Genomic DNA, 18,206 nt, shown 5'->3' on the forward strand with positions numbered 1-18,206 from the left:
CTAATCTCAGAACAATACTTCCTAAATTTTATCAGCATATCAAATGCACGACAAGAGCTGGTAGCATTCTGGATCATTGCTACTCAAACTTCTGCAATGCATACAAAGCCCTCCCCCGCCCTGCCTTCGGCAAATCTTGTCACATCTGCTCCCACTACACCCTCTGGTTTCCATCCGGTGTCGTCCTAACCTGCAGTTCTCCCCCAGTATACTCTCTCTCTCTCTCTCTCTCTCTTTGGTGTGATTGTGTGGTTGGAGACAGGTGTGCTGGAGTCAGAGCAAATCCCTATCAGCTGCAAATCGTCCCATAAATCAAGACCTCTACATATACTCATTCCTGCCACCTCCACTCTGCCAGATCGTAATCTCTGCTCAGTCAGTTGTTATCCTAGCCTTTTGTCAGTTCTCAAGATCCTGTTGCCCTGCTGTGCTTGTTTCCCTGCCTTACACCGTTTTGTCCTCTCGTTGCAGTACTGCTCTGTCTCTGGCTCCTGGCTCCGGTACCACATCTCAACACCAATCACCTTGCTCTGGACTTCACTCACCACCACCACCTTGGATTCCCCTCAGGACCTGTTTACCCTGTTCAACTCAGTCAACTACAACCTTACTCTACACTTCAGGTTTTTCTGCAACTCATCTGAGCTAACCCGGTTCTGCACTCCATATCTCTCTGTGTACAATAAACATTTTGGTTCATTCATCTGAGTCCACTCTTGGGTTCCCCTGTGTTCGCTCCGTGTAACAAATCTGACCATGACTCCATTTTGTTGCTCCCAACCTATAGACAAAAACTAAATCAGGAAACACCCGTGCTCAGGTCAATACAATGCTGGTCTGACCAATCGGATTCTGCGCTTCAAGATAGCTTCGATCACGTGGACTGAGATATGTTCCGGATAGCCTCAGACAACAACATTGATGTATACGCTGACTCGGTGAGCGAGTTTATTAGCAAGTGTATCGGAGATGTCGTACCCTCTGTGACTATTAACACCTTCCTTAACCAGAAACCATGGAAACATGACCGAATACAAACAGTGCAGCTATTCCCTCCGCAAGGCAATCAAACAAGCAAAGCGTCAGTATAGAGACAAAGTAGAGATGCAATTCAACGGCTCAAACACGAGACGGATGTGGCAGGGTCTACAGTCAATCACGGATTACAAAAAGAAAACCAGCCCCGTCGCAGACATCGATGTCTTGCTCCCTGACAAATTAAACAACTTCTTTGCTCGCTTTGAGGACAATACAGTGCCACTGACACGGCCCACTACCAAAGCCTGTGGGCTCTCCTTCTCGGTGGCCAATGTGAGTAAAACATTTAAACGTTTAAAACATCCTCAGAGCATGTGCAGACCAGCTGGCTGGTGTGTTCATGGACATATTCAAATAATCTCTATCCCAGTCTGTTGTCCCCACATTCTTCAAGATGGTCACCATTGTTCCTGTTCCCAAGAAAGCTAAAGTAACTGAACTAAATGACTATCGCCCCATTGCACTCACTTCTGTCATCATGAAGTGCTTTGAAAGACTAGTAAAGGATCATATCACCTCCACCCTACCTGACAGCCTAGACCCAATCCAATTTTCTTACCGCCCCAATAGGTCCACTGACGATGCAATCGCCACACTGCACACTGCCCTATCCCATCTGGACAAGAGGAATACATATGTAAGAATGCTGCTCATTGACTACAGCTCAGAATTTAACACCATAGTATCCTCCAAACTCGTCATTAAGCTGGGTCCTGGACTTTCTGACGGGCCGCCCCCAGCTGGTGAAGGTAGGAAACAACATCTCCACCCCGCTGATCCTCAACACTGGGGCCCCACAAGGGTGTGTTCTCAGCCCTCTCCTGTTCTCCCTGTTCACCCATGACTGCGTGGCCATGCACGCTTCCAACTCAATCATCAAGTTTGCAGACGACTCTACAGTGGTAGGCCTGATTGCCAACAACGACGAGACAGCCTAGGGGGCCCTCGGAGTGTGTTGTCAGGAAAATAACCTCTCACTCAACGTCAACAAAACGGAGGAGATGATCGTGGACTTCAGGAAACAGCAGAGGGAGCACCCCCCATCACCATCGTCGGGACTGTAGTGGAGAAGGTGAAATGTTTTAAGTTCCTCGGCATACACATCACGGAGAAACTGAAATGGTCCACCCACACAGACAGAGTGGTGAAAAAGGTCCAACAGCGCCTCTTCAACCTCAGGAGGCTGAAGAAATGTGGCTTGTCATGTAAAACACTGCACAATCAAGAGCATCCTGTCGGGCTGTATCACCGCCTGGTATGGCAATTGCACCGCCCTCAACCGCAAGGCTCTCCAGAGGGTAGTGCGATCTGCACAACGCATCACCGGGGGCAGACTACCTGCCCTCCAGGACACCTACAGCACCCGATGTCACAGGAAGACCAAAAAGATCAAGGACAACAACCACCTGAGCCACAGCCTGTTCACCCGCTGTCATCCAGAAGGCGAGTGTCAAGGTTGTGCGCTCCTGGTACGTAGTCAGGTGCAGGAGAGCAGTGAGTTGTGATCAGGCGCACTTTATTTGGCAGAGGCATAAAATACAGACGCAACTGCGTCCAAAAACCTTCAGCCACAGGTAAAAGTAAACAAGCGCGAAAACACGCACTAATATACAAATGTATGACAAATACATACAACGGGTCAAAATACGATACCCGGGAGAAAGCCAGTCTAGCGCATCACACTAAACACGTAACCAAACAATTCCACACAAGACATGGGGTGGGAACAGAGGAATAAATACATGCAGTGTGATTAGGGAATGTAAACCAGGTGTGCAGGGAACAAGACAAAACAAATGGAACAATGAAATGTGGAGCGGCGATGGCTAGAAAGCCGGTGACGTCGACCGCCGAACGCCGCCCGAACAAGGAGAGGAGCCGACTTCGGCGGAAGTCGTGACAGCGAGGTCAGTACAGTTGCAACAAAGCTGGGACCCGAGCGACTGAAAAACAGCTTCTATCTCAAGGCCATCAGACTGTTAAACAGCCATCACTAACATGAAGAAGCTGCTGCCAACATACAGACTCAAATCTCTGGCCAGTTAAATAAACGGACTTATCAAAGGTATCACTAGTCACTTTAAATAACGTCACTTTAATAATGTTTCCATATCCTACATTACTCATCTCATATGTATATAATGTATTCTACACCATCTACTGCATCTTGCCTATTCCACACCCATCGCTCATCCATATATTTATATGTACATATTCTTATTTATCCCTTTACATTTGTGTGTATTTGTGTGCATAGGGTAGTTGTTGTGAATTTGTTAGATTACTTGTTAGATATTACTGCATAGTCAGAACTAGAAGCACAAGCATTTCGCTACACTCGCATTAACATCTGCTAACCATGTGTATGTGACCAATAAAATTTGATTTGATTTGACTCATCCACACACACACCCAAACCAGTGTTAATTTTGTCAACTAAAATAGTGACAAGAATACGTATCAAACACCTATTTTTCAGTGTCAATTGATGAGATGCTAACTGATTAAATAGACCCAGAAAAAAACTATAACTAAACAAAAATTATTTTTCATTTTGGTTGACAAAAACAAGACGAGGCTAAATTATCTCTTTGACTAAAATTGGATTAGCAAGTGGACTGGACAAGACTTTTTGGAGAGATTGAGAGCTTTTCAATGTTATTTGTTTATTCCAATCAAAAGCATGCATGACATTTGCAGATTGTTAAGGCTTTCTCAATGGAATATTGCAATACGGTGGAAAATAAATACCATGCCCAGGTCATTCACTAGTCACCTCTCTACCCGGCATCTGTTCTCCAATTTGGTGGCAACAAATCATTGATGCAATAAAGGTACACCCCATGGCTACTCTTCAGGTAGTATAAGCTCCCGGTAGAAAAAGGGCCAATGTTTGGAGCCACTTTACTCATTGTGTTGATTCAAACAAGACCGAATGCAACGTTTCCACTGAGAAGTTTCGTTTATTACTGCATTTTCACCCACAAGTTGACGGAAAAATATACCAACCTCAAGAGACATCTGAAAGCGCATCATTCCAATATATACGCTCAGGTAATAACAGATTGATAATGCTGGCTAGTTAGCTTGCTGCAACCTATCAGACCACTACTTATGACAAAACTTTGATTACAATATACCTACAGTATGTCAAGGGGCAGGGCTCCAGACTGCAACCATTTAGTCACATTTTGCAATCCTTTGACTTGACTCTGCGAGTTACATTTTAATTGGTCGCATCAGTGCTGGTAAACCTTCATTGTATGGCCACCTCACTCAAAAGTGAGTGCATTATCCTAATGATTTCTGTAATGAAAGTGTCTTCCCAGACCCTGGGCCTGTTTCGCTGAGGCCTGTCTTGCTGGGGCCTGCTGCTGTGTTGAATGAGCCACTTGATGTGTGCTCCGGGAGAGAGAAAAAAGCCTTCTAATTGTATAACATTTTTAGATCCAATTATGGGAAATACATAGCTTTGGAAGCAACTACTGTTGGTCTGTGGGTATAATTTTGATTTGTCATCTTAATATTGAGCTCAATAGAAACTGTTCAACAACTGAGATATTTGATATTGCTTTAAATGTTGACTTTAGGCATGAAAAATGGTCATTTCCACCCCTTTCAAGATTTTCTAACAGAAATGTGGTGTGCCTTTGGTGGTTGTTCGATGTATCATTCTGGTCATGCGCACCGTGACCAACATTTAGTTTGTGAGCTAGTTTGTTAGCTAAGCTAGCCGCTTTAGCTAGCCAGTAACTCCTCCAGTATGTGTTGACATCATTTTAAAGGATTTGTTTTTGGACCGAAGCTGTAGAGATCCATAAGAAATGACACTTCTGGAACCAACTATCGTATTCATCCCTTTTTTTTACGCATTAAATTACCTGGTATGATGGTGCATTGATCAGTTATACAGTTTAAAGCCGTTCTTTTTGCGTTTTTGCCCAAAGTCTACCGTTAATTACGATACGAAGCGTACGAAATGGGCAATTGCGTATCAGCCATTGCAAGTGCATAGGGTAGCAGGCTCCAACAGCAAAGTATTTTTAGGAAATACATTTACTGTTAGATTAATACATGATTACAAGCAGTGGGTATTAATATTTAGTGTTAGCGATCTAGCAAATGTGTTTTAAGTTTTCACTTCCTCATGGTGGTGAATTAGCCCGAAAATAAATGTGCCTATGATATTAGTGCACATAAAGATGTAGGAAAATTCAACAACACAATTCAGAAAAATCATTGACATTAAAATATAACCCTAATAATACCCTATTGTCAACCTACAATCCATGGCAATCACTGGATTAGGTTGTACATCAAAATATCTTTAATCATGCATTCCTGCGAGGACAGATGAAACAACTTATTTATTGAATAGCTTACCATCTCAGTAGTCTATTACACAGTGTCAGGCACCGTGGATGACTTTATAAGGTGCTAAAAAAATATATTATATTGTGTGGCACCGCAGAAAGAAATTGTTGCAACCAAATCATGAGCTGGTGCCACCAACTGAAAAAGTTAGTCTGGAGCATTGTCAAGGGGTGTGATTTTTATCAGCTGCAGAATAATGTGTTCTTCTGCCAATTTGGCTGTTGGGAAGAGAATCATGCGATAGGATGTTATGCCGAAACATATGCTGGTAAGACAAGGCTATGTATGTTTGTGCACATGGAAGTCAGTGATTTATGTCCACTATAGATTAATGAGGCAATAAAAATGTGATGTGACTAAAATGAGACGAAACTAAAAGGGCATTTAGTTGACTAAAATGACCCACTGTCTTTGTCATTTTGACAATAACTAGACTAAAACATTATTTAAAAATGTGACAAAAACTTTGTGATATATTAGTTAAAATAACTAAGATATATTAGTTAAAATAACACACACAAACAACCACAAACAAACAGATGCAGCCTGTGAGATGTTATTGGATCGGCTGACAGTGCTCTTTACCAGGAAGTCACCCACAGCCAAATCAACCACATGTTAATGACCTCTATTAAAACTTCCTCCCACCTCCACACCAACAACAATGCAAGGCTCAGAGTGAGTGACCACAAAAACACCCCAACATACACACACGAATGCACGCTTGCACACACAAACACATTGTTCTGCATCATTTGTTTGCAGAGCCTGTGTAATGCTATTTTCTCCCCAGTCTCCCGCATTGCATTTGTAATAAAGTCTGAAACGATTCCAGGTATTATTTTATTTCATCATAGTTGATACCAGAGAATATAAGCTTGTCATGCATATTTATGCATATAATTACATTCAAAATGCAGTGTGGAACACCCAGAGGTTCTGAACAGAAAATATTAACATTTATTTAATGTCACCTTGTGAGAGAGAAGGAAAGAAAGAAAACAACAGTTCTCTGGGAAATGGGAGGAATAAAAGGTGTGTGTGTGTGTGTGTGTTTGTGTGTGTGCATGAGTGCGTGCGAGTTTGTGTGAGCGCACGTGGATATAGATTGTCTGGCATTAACAATGCCTATCTCTGTGTGGTACGCATGGGCTTCTTGAATCCCACTCCTTTCAACCTCCACTGTTTCCCCTCACTTCTATACGACATTCTGACGCACTAATTAGCGTGCCTCACCGCAGTTTGCAAAAATGTACAGTTTTAAAATCACAGGTTCATGGAGGAGGAGGGGAGGAGGGAGGGAGGGAGATGGCAATGATACCGCACATGATAAACAAGACCCGTTTGAAGTTCACACCAAAGGAGAAGTATTTTTTACCCTGCATTGCAATCTCTGTGTGATGCTCAGCTCAGTTTGAAACACAAACACACACAGTGAGAGATTCGTCCACCTTCCTAGCTACTCTGACACATAATCAACACTTGTACAATACTATAACACACTCTAAACCTAGGGCTCGATTCAATCCGTATAGAGCTGAAGATCAGCGCTGTAGTGCGATTGAAATTGAAAGGTAATTTCAGATTTAGCTGACATATGCAGCGTTTACCGTGAATGCATTCTCTGCAAACGCAGGAACATTGTATTTAAATGTCAATCAAGGCTACAACACAGAACTTCAGCACTACGGAGTGATTCGAGCCCCTACACTCCAACATCTACCTCATAATTACTATTATCCACCTTGAGATAACAACACCCCAAATCACAGTGGACCTCCTTCCTCAAACAACTCATATTGCCTCAAGTTATGAGAGTTCTAAAATAGATTTTAGTAATGTGATTGGGTGTGCCGAGTCTTTTTCTAATTTGCTGAATTTATGGATTGATATCTAACACCTGCTCTAAGACATTGAATGTTCATATGCAAAATTTTCCTATTTTGATCTACAGGACACCATGCAGATATGGGGCTGGTATATATGAGGTTTATTTAAGGTGACAAATAGAGAGACTTTCTAGAATATTCACATGGAGTGAGGTTTTGTTTTGTGAGTTCACACAAAGACTGGTAAACAAACAGACCATCTTAGGAGACATGTCTGTCAGGTAGAAAGAGTGTGCTGAACATGTAGAAATACAAGTCTGACCACAAGCATCCCGCGTACATATTCTATTACTAGCTGTGGTGGGTAAACAGTAGCAGCATAGCTAATATAAAGAGCATCATTTTTGATACACTATGAAATGTATAGGGTATATCCTTATCATTTGCACCATGCATAAGTCAATTCCACACGGATTCAATTTCTACTTGTGGTGGTTGGTTAGCAACAGCACAATTCATAAAGCCTAAAGAGCATAATTTCCAGTATGCAATGAAACTTGTCAGCTACCTATCATTTGGCACCTGAACTAAGTGTAATTTAGTCATCAGTGATGCTTCGCCCCCAGCCTCATCCCAGATGGTGATAAAGCGTTTTCACATCAATGAGAGAAAAAAAACAGCTAATCTAAACGGGGAGGATGCCGTCCCATGTGCTCTCTGTCTGAGATTCCTGTTATAGCCTATGGATGTGTCCCAAATGGCACCGTGCGGAGGCTGTGAATGACTGGTTCTGACGCCCATGCATACATGCACCACCAGATGGCCAGCACATCACACAACCCCCTCACAGGCAGCCCTTGGCCCCAATGACGGGCATCTAGGCTGGGGCAGTGTCGCTGCGTCTTTCCCCCACCACAGTCAGGTGGAGAGGTCCGTGCCAAGATTCTCTGTGGCCCTGTTGCACCCCACAGATGGGAAAAGCAAAGCAGCTCCTCTGAAGGATGCAGACAGCATCACAGAATTGAACAGATTTCTATATGAGTGTGATATTGTATCTCTAAGGCCATAGCTCTCCAGTGGCGTCATTCCACTGGTCCTGGTGGTGCCCTTCTTCTAATACAGTAAACTCTGCTTTTGAGTCTGAAGCACAGTGGGACAGAGTACGTCAGCATAAACACACACACAACTCTGCCTCTGAGACACAGTGGGACTGAGTGCGTAAGCAGCCGCCCTCCTTCGGACAAACCTCACCACAGGCTCCTCAGTCCTCACTACTCACAAAGGAGTGAGTCAATGAAGGGGACCTGGAACTATAGGTCACTGCCAACAGAACCTTGAACCACTATGGCATTATGACAGTACTGTTATCATGTATTCTAATTGGAACCAACAGGACCTTGAACAGCTTCTACCCCCAAGCCATAAGATTGCTAAATACTTAGTGCAGGTTGCTATTTGGTTAACTATTTAACTATCTGCATTGACCGTTTGTAACGATCGTCGTATGAAATGGACCAACGCGCAGTGGGTTGAGTTCTCATTTTAACTTTTAATAAGAACACAAACAAAACAAGAAAACGCACAGTAAATGCAGGCTACACACAGCAATGCACAAACAACTTCCCACAAAGGGACATGTAAATGTAAATGGACAGGTGAAACAGGGCTACCTAAGTATGACTCTCAATCAGCAACAACGATGTACAGCTGTTCCTGATTGAGAGCCATACCAGGCCAACACAAAGAAATACACAACATAGAAAACCATAGAAATAAAAAAACAAGAACATTACCCAAAAACCCCGGAACACATAAATCAAACACCCCTCTTACATAAATACATATACCATTAAACCCTGAACCACATAAAACAAATACCCCCTGCCACATCCTGACCAAACTACAATAAACAATAACCCCTTATACTGGTCAGGACGTGACACCGTTTTTGCGCTAACTTTTTTGACTCATCGCATACGCTGCTGCTACTTTATTTTATTATTCTGTTGAGTAGTCACTCTATTCCCATTTATATGTATCTACCTCAATTATTCATACCCCTGCACTTCAACTCGGTACTGGTACCCCATGTATATAGCCAAGTTATTGTGACTCATTGTGTGTTTTTAATATTACTTTGACATGTTATTACTTTTCTATTATTTCTCTATTTTCTTTCTCTCTGCATTGTTGGGAAAGGCCCGTAAGTAAGCATTTTGCTGTTAGTCTACACCTGTTATTTACGAAGCATGTGACAAATAAACATTATCCAAACATTATCCCTGCCTGGCTCTTTTTCCCAATCCCGGTGAAGTATCCAGTCCCTTTCAGCTGTCCTGTCACTGACTGTCATTAACCACAAAAGGGGCCACAGATGGCCACACAGATCCATAAAGCTCTGCTCTCTCAGTAGGGAGGGCTTGTGTTTGCTGCGGTCTCAACTGACTCAACTGAAGTGTATAATACAATCCCTGCTGTGTTGTCTGGTGTTTCTCTACCAGACAAAGAGCTACATGTGTACTATTTTCATTTGATCACTATGTGGCAGGACATGCACATTGTAGTGTATTTGAGGTTTAAAAAGCCTTCTAAAGTTTGTAATTTCCACTTTAAAATGCCAGAGTTGATTTATCTTAACAAAAAATGTATCAACCTCTACAAAAATGTACATTAATTATAACCCACATAAAAATTCACATTTCCTGTTGCTGCAAAATACTTTTTGTGCTGTGAGAAACTGGTCAAATTAATATAGAATATCTGTATAGACCTTCCCCAGAAATGTATTTTATGCAAGCTCTGAACAAAAGCATTAATTAGATCTTAAAAGTTCAATCGACTTCAACACAGAATGCAGAATCGGAAAAAAGAATGCAGATCCACTGGAAACATGCTTACTGAATGATCCAAAGGAACAGTAATTTTACTCTGTTTGTATTATTTATGGAGGGATGACATTATAAATGATCCTTTTCTGGATTCTTTAAGAAGGGAACATAACTCTATCTGTTAGATCCCACCTCTATAGACCATATAGTTGAATTGTCCTAGTTACAATCTCATTGATCAACTATTGATTGACTCAATATCCTCAGTCTTCGTCAAGCATAAACTGTACAATACAATTTAACTTCATGACTTAATGAGCAGAAGCTTAATCATCAAGCATCCACAAGCTACTGTGCCTCACATCTGACAGAGAGAGCCATCTAATCAAGTGATTTGTTATAACACCGAGTTGCTATAACATGTGTATTCTGTTCCTTCATCATTTTGAACGCTTTAACTCATTTGCTAGGAAGCATGGCAAAAGTGAATACTGCACTTGATAAATCATTCCAGAATTGACGCATCAATGTGAACTATGTCTGTGTCCCCTATGGCCCCTGGTCAAAGGTAGTGCACTACATTGGGAAAAGGGTACCATTTGAGATGCAAACTATATTTCACCAATGATTGGCACTTAACAAAGGCATAGTAAAGTCACAGGTCATATGATGTGTGATCATATTCTGATCTTATTCACATCCTTACATGTCTTGACTAGCATGGTGCTAATGGATTCTGAAGCAGACATGCTGTAACACTCCATGATGACATGTTCTGTCTGTGTGATCACTTCATCATCAGCAATATGCACACACACACACACACACACACACACACACACACACACACACACACACACACACACACGCACACGCGCACACGCACACGCACACACGCACACGCACACGCACACTGTACACTGTACACTTCTCTATCAGGTCCATCGTTCACATGATCCTTACCTAACAACATCCCTCCCAGTGTAATGTCCTGTCTCTGAATTATTAAATTATTCACACAGGCCTCCTCTCCTTTACGCCTAGTGCATCATGGGTAATTACAGTTAGCCCTGGGAGTGGAGAACGTGTTAATTAAGTAGCTATGTATTAGACGTAGGGGCCTCTCTTCATAGGTTTCAAGAAAGGACAGAGTTCTCCGTGTGGCGTACGGAAGTTATCGCACTGACAAAGTGAAAGAGGTCTCTGTGAACAAACGTCGTAGAGGAGCAGAGCTTCAAACAGCTAATGTGGGCAGCTACTGCAAGCCTCCCAGGCGGATAATTATTCCAGCCCGACCAAAGCCAAACGAAATGTACAGAACTGGAACTAGAGGCAAGTGGAGGTAGGTGGGGATGGGATGCAACCCATTTCTGGTAACTGTTGTCTTCTCCTTTTTTTAAGTGTTTTTTTCCCCCTGTAGATTACACTTCCTATCCAACATGACGCCATCTTAAAGACATAGTGTAGACACTTACAGACATAGCAACCCACTCATAAACAAACACACACACACACACACATGTACACACAAACACACACAAACACAGTATTTGGAGTACTAACCCATGAAACAGGAATAGGACATAATCTCAGCTGGGACCAATTAGTTACAGAGAGATTTGAATCGTCAGCTAAAGCCGAGAACTGAATTTCATCTCCCTCCATCTTAGCTCTATCTCTTTCTGCCGCTCGTTAAACCTGAATACTGATATCACGTTAACAGCACGTCTCTACCAGCACGTCTCACATCTTTCTACCAGCAGGTATATGCAAGCATAGGCACAGAAAAAAATACAAATGGCTAATAGCTAGAAAGACTGCATAGCTGCATCCACCAAGGCTCGTTTTGGAACCTGCGATGAGTGAAAGAAACTGACCAAAACTAAGTTGTCCTATTTGCTGGTGGGTAATGGTAGCCTACCTTACTCTCAACTGTTTGTCATGTGTAATATATTAGACATAATCAAATATCACATTGTATGAGGATTCATTCATAGTATTTTATTTTATTTTTATTACACATGGAGCGGTGGGGGCTTAGACTCCTATGGGTGGGGTGTGAGATGACGAGGTGCAAAGGTACCTGTATGGACCATAGACTGTATAGAAATAACTGGACACAGTCATAACCAGTTAATGAATGGATTTCTATGAGAAACGTACCTGGATGGAAACGTCACTGTAGGAGCCCCCGATGACTCCAGAAATGGCCAGAGGGACGTCATCCTGGATGGGGTTGGATCCGTCTGGACAGATGAACCCCGGCTCGTGCACCTTAGTGAGGGAGGCTCGTACAAACTCCAGGCTCTGCTCCAGAGCGTAGGTGTCCTTAGAGCAGGTGTCCAGAATGTGGGCTCCCAGCCTGAGGCCCGGCAGCAGCCTCTCGTCTGCGTTGATCTCATCCAGCGCTAAAAGCATCGCCTCCAGTCTCTGGATCCCTCTCTGTTCGTTGATCTTCCCACAGTCCTCCACCCCCTCACCCTTCTCGTGCACCGGGAACAGTCCGCCGATCACCAGGTCCCCGTCGATGGTGATCTCCCTCTTGGTGGAAGGGGGGAATCTGTTGTTAGGGCTGGCCATGGCCTCAGAGATAAGCAGGTCAAAGAGGAGCAGATGAAGGGACCACCAAGGGGCAGCCTTGGCCCAGATCCCAGGGCAGAGGAGGCCGGTGGTGGGCATGGTCAGGTCGGGTAGCTGGGGTCAGTGTAGTGGGTCGTGGGTAGGTGGGTGTAGAAGTGGGACACAGAAGGGTCTTACAGGGGCTGAGGATGGGCGAGGTGGATCACTCTAGAGCCCACTCTTGACACATGATATCTTGGTTAGTCACTGCAAGTGGAAAAGAGGAAAATTAATCATATATCATTGTTCATGTTACAATTCCAGTAATGTTATGGTACTTTAGTTATAAAAGTGACTGATACAAATTTGTAATTCAAAGAGCATTTTTGCCCCCTCCAAAATAAAAGCTTGGAATTTATTCCAAACAATCCAAATTGATGTTCACAGACGCCATTTGCTCCTACTCATGGTAGGAAGGTGTGAAAATCCAGACTTTCCTCACTACTTCCAGTCCAGTTTAAAGGGAAACTTCACAATTTTGTCAACAAGGCTCTTTATCTACTTCCCCAGAGTCAGAAGTTAGAGTTAGTTGCGCTTACGCTATGGCTGGACGTCTATGGGTATTATAGACTTCCAGACATTGCGCTAACGCTAGTTAGCATTGGCTTTCGAAACTACCTCTAACTTCATGGCCTCGTTGCCAAAATCCCAAAGTATCCCTTTAAGGTGTAAAGGGAATAGATGACTTCCTTTTTCCCATCCATCTTTGAACAACCTCTACATGTTGATTTATAGCGCTTCTATAAGAGCACTCTATCTTAAAGACTGGCTGCAGGTGGTTGTGACTCTCGTCACATTCCTCAAGATGCACTTCACCCCAACAACTTATCTTGTGCCACATAACCAGACTGTCAGCCATCTCAACAGATGAGTGAGTATGTCGCCCATCCTCAGCAAGCCACTGTGTGTGTGTGTATTTGTTACCCGTTTCAGGAAGCTAGGCGTATGTCGCACATCACTACTTCACAGAAGAGGAATTTGAATGTAATTTATTTATCAAAATATGATTTTTGGCAGAAATGCCTTCTGAAACATGCAAACTTTCATCTGCCTTAATAAAAAATGAGGATGCCATCTGTAAATACAAATAAAATTGTTAAATTACGAGCTTAGTTGGTTTACCCATGAAAAAAGACAGGAACCTTCCCGCTAGCCATGATTGGCTGAGATAATGGATGGGCTGAACGTGCCGAGAGATGAGTTCCGATTGGTCTGCCACTTAGCATGCTTCTGTCTATAACGTGAGCTCCGCAGTATGTGTAGATAATCCTTGCTACCACTACTTTTTTTAAAGATATAATGTTAGCCATGGAGAACTGCAAAAGTGTTGCTACTCCTCTCAACATCATTGCTGCCCTGAGTTTAGCAGGCACTATCGACAAAGATTAGTGGGAAAAAGTTTTGATGGACTATTTTCTGCACACAGTCAGTGTGAACCGGAGTGACTTGACACAACGCAGGCCAAACAAGCTGTACAAACAAAACGGAGTTAAAGAGGTTCCAGTCTGCCGTAAAGCATTCATCTATGTACACGGGTAATTATAAGTTCCTAATTTTGTCAGAAAGTCATTTTCATTGCAAGTTAAAGTGTACTGTTAGCTAGCTAGCTAACATTGAACCTAGTTTGTTAGCTTCATACTAGAGCATTTCATGCATGGTGGCTAGCTATGACAATCAGTTTTGTATTGCTAGTAGTATGGGTTGGGATTATGGTTCATTGTTTAGCTAGCTAACTAGCTAGCTACACGTCTTAAGAAAAGACTCACTTTGCCAGATGATTACATGACCCATCAAGTTAGCCAGGTGTGTCTGTGGGTGATTACGGCCATATATTGTATTTCATGAACATGTGTATGTGTCTAGACAATAGTGACCCATCCACTTAGCTAAATGTGGCTGGGGGGGTGGTTATCACATTTCTTTCACGTCCCATCAATTTAGACAAGTGTGTCTGGTAGGGGTGTGCTGATATGGCCATACTCATATTCGTAATCGTATCTGTAAATTGACACGTGACAATTGGATAGGATGATACACGTGATCGGAAAAAACTGAAGTGTTTAAATATGCCTAAATAGTTGTTGGTAATTTACCTCCCTGCACGTTCTCACTGCAAAAAAAGATGCCGATTAGGAGCAGCGCGCGGAGGCGTCAGTGCGTATGTGTGTCTGTGTGTCTGTCTGTCCTCATTTTGTTGCAGGCAGCCAAGTTTGCTGTCAATCAGTCAGAATGCGCATTAGCATTTTAGGTTTTTGCCCTACCCTTGCCCAACTTGTTAGATATTAAGCACATTGATAGCTTGATAGCAAATGTCCTCACAATGTGATCTATCATAGTAGCAGGCAGCAACATTCTAAACGATCAGACCGAAAACATGCAAAGAAAAGTGATCCTGAAATTATGAGGAGAAATAGATCTTCACTCTATCCAATCAGAGCAGCAGTATCAACAGCAGCAGTATCAAGTATCAAGCCAGTTGAGTTATTTAGACCACGCAAAAGAGTGACTCAAAGACGGTACAGTATGGTTCAGAAACTCTCTGACTAACACATGAGAAACATGCTTGCTGGCACCCGAAAAAATACTCGGATCATAATTGTATCCAGAAAATTTCCCATATCCGTTATTATACTTGTTTTGTCCGACTACTCGGCACACCCCTAGTGTCTTGGTAAGCATCATCTAATAATTATAAAATATTTATACAATATTTTTATCCTGACACTTTCTATTTTTTATATTGCTACTATGCAAATATAGAAGTAACCATTTCACTGTGACAAATAAATATTTTATTTGTGTGTTTACCAGAGATGGTAATGTGAAGAACAACATGACCTGCACCAAAGTCAGATTAGGATATAGGCCAAGGGCTAGATAAAGTGTATTTTAACCTGGAGTTTTTCCTTATTGTAGGCTAGTACTTTCACAATGTTTAGTTTTGAAATCTTTGATAGTGTAGTAAACAATCTTACTCATTCTGTTTAGCACATGGCCTCACATGTGAATCCTTAAAGAGATGGGTGGGGCTAAGGCTTAAGAGGGTGTAAACGCTGCTGAATAGGTGTAGACAAAGAAGATCTCTCCAGTAGGTGTACCAAAACATTCAAGGGCCATTTTCTCAAAAGTGAGGTTACAAGTTCCTCAACTTTCAAAGCATAATTACTTTCCAATTGTTCCTCAACTGCAGTGTATGATATACAATTTTTAGCTCTGATTCTCTACTTTTATCCAATGTAAAAAACACAATTTCAAATGTTGCTACATAAGACCGAATCGAGGTGACTGGTCACGTTTCACTCCTCTGCCTGGATTTCCCAGCACCCCAATCTACTGCCCTCTAGACATTTAAATACCTATATTCTCCCATTTTTTCCGAATATCTTTTTCTCTGTCTTTCTCTCTCTCCCACAGCCACACAGACTCTATCTCTGAGTTTCTCTCCCACCCTTCCTCTTTCTACCATTTTGAGCAAAATTTAAAAAAATAATAAATAACAATGCTTCAGTTAAAGGACCACTTGTTCATGTGGTTCCTGTTAGCCTGATAGTCTTGTCTGCATCCTAAATGGAACCATATTCCCTATAGTGCACTACTTTTGAACAGGACCCATATGGCTCGTGGCAAAATAAGTGCACTAGGTAGGGAATATGGTGCCATTTTGGATGCACAACTTGTAATCTGTCAATTATAATGCTCCCTGAGTATGTTAACCTTTCCATGTGTTTGTGCTCTTCATTGAAACATGATAGAAAGTCAAATTCTGGGCAGTCCAATCTATCATCTGTGTGCATGTCACGTGTCACTTGTTGATAGATATCACATTCCTAAAGTTAGCATTTTACACCTTGGCAAGTTTATTGACTGTATTTGAACATGAAAAAAAGGGCAGCACATGTTTCATACTAGTGTAGAAAGTGATGTACTGTTAATGTCTCCTCGCCATGAGAGGGCGTAATCACTATGGAATACTTGACCTGGGAAAAGATCATTGGGGTTCATGCATGTTCCCAGGTGGTCTTTTGAACTAGCCTTTGATGTATTACTTGTTCTATGTAAAGCTAGCAGTTGGATATTAAATATTAATCATCTAAGTGAGAAGCTATTAGGCTCATCTTCATATCCACACCTTACGTAATAGGTGACAGAGGCTGGGGAACAGAACTTTTCAGTGTCTGTTAGGAATTACAGACTTTATATGCTGTTTTGCATGACGGCGCTACCGACCACAGCACTGAACTAGCTAGCATGCAAACTGTGAATGAATGAGCCTCTGCTGTGAAGCTTACTATTCAAGACCCAGAACTGCGGTTGAAAATTAGCCGGCTGGCTAAAACCCGTAACTTTTACTAAAACGTTGATTAATGTGCACTGTCCCTGTAAAAATACAAATAAATTCAAACTATGCAACTGTTACGTCCATCTGAAGGATGAGACCAAGGTGCAGCGTGGTAGGCAACATTTTTTTCCTTTATTAAATGAACACCGTCAAAACAACAAAATACAAAAGAAACAAACGTAAAGTTCTGCAGGCTTCAAAGCAGCTATACAAAAACAAGATCCCACAAAAACCCAGTGGGAAAAGGCTGCCTAAATATGATCCCCAATCAGAGACAACAAAAGACAGCTGCCTCTGATTGGGAACCATATCAGGCCAACATAGAAAAAAAAAATAGATATACATAATCTAGAATGCCCACCCAAATCACACCCTGACCTAACCAAATAGAGAAATAAAAAGGATCTCTACGGTCAGGGCGTGACAGTGCCCCCCCCAAAGGTGCGGACTCCGGCCGCAAAACCTGACTCAATAGGGGAGGGTCCGGGTGGGCATCTAGCCTCGGTGGCGGCTCCGGTGCGGGACGTAGACACCGCTCTGCTCGCGGATCCGCCATCCTCGGTGGCGACTCCCTTTCGGGGGTCGTTGCCGAAAGCTCCGGACCAGGGACCCTCGCTGCAGGCTCCAGACCGGGGACCCTCTCTGCAGGCTCCGTGCCATGGATCATCGCTACAGGCTCCGGGCCATGGATCATCGCTGGAGGCTTCGTGCCATGGATTATCACTGGAGGCTCCGGGCCATGGATCATCACTGGAGGCTCCGGGCCATGGATCGTCACTGGAGGCTTCGTGCCATGGATCGTCACTGGAGGCTGGGTGCGTGGAACAGGCACAACACATCCTGGTTGGATACCCACTTTAGCTTGGTAAGTGTGGAGAGCTGGCACAGGACGCACTGGGTTGTGAAGGCGCACTGGAGGCATAGTGCATAGAACCGACGTGGGATACCCTGGGCCGTGGAGGTGGACTGGAGGTCTGGAGCGTAGAGCTGGCACAATGCATCCTGGCTGAATACCCCCTGTCGCACGGCAAGTGCGGGGAGCTGGCACAGGCCGCACTGGGTTGTGCTGGCAAACTAGGGATACCGTGCGTAGAGCTGGCGCAGGATATCCTGGGCCGAAGAGATGCACCGAAGACCAGGTGCCCTGAGCCGGCGCAATCCGTCCTGGCTGAATGCCCA

General features: G+C 43.1%; 1 protein-coding gene across 2 annotated transcripts in view; it reads right to left on the minus strand.

Moving 5' to 3' along the window:
* The window catches only part of LOC115208110 (metabotropic glutamate receptor 2-like), a 69,589-nt gene that overhangs the window by 36,692 nt on the left and 14,691 nt on the right, over positions 1-18,206 (minus strand). For both annotated transcript variants that reach the window (XM_029775907.1, XM_029775908.1), the window contains exon 2: positions 12,233-12,895. In XM_029775907.1, coding sequence (XP_029631767.1) covers positions 12,233-12,748 — 516 coding nt within the window. In that variant the 5' untranslated portion in view covers positions 12,749-12,895. The remainder of the gene's footprint in view (positions 1-12,232; positions 12,896-18,206) is intronic.

Source organism: Salmo trutta, chromosome 14 (assembly GCF_901001165.1).
Source record: "Salmo trutta chromosome 14, fSalTru1.1, whole genome shotgun sequence".
Taxonomy (NCBI): domain Eukaryota; kingdom Metazoa; phylum Chordata; class Actinopteri; order Salmoniformes; family Salmonidae; genus Salmo; species Salmo trutta.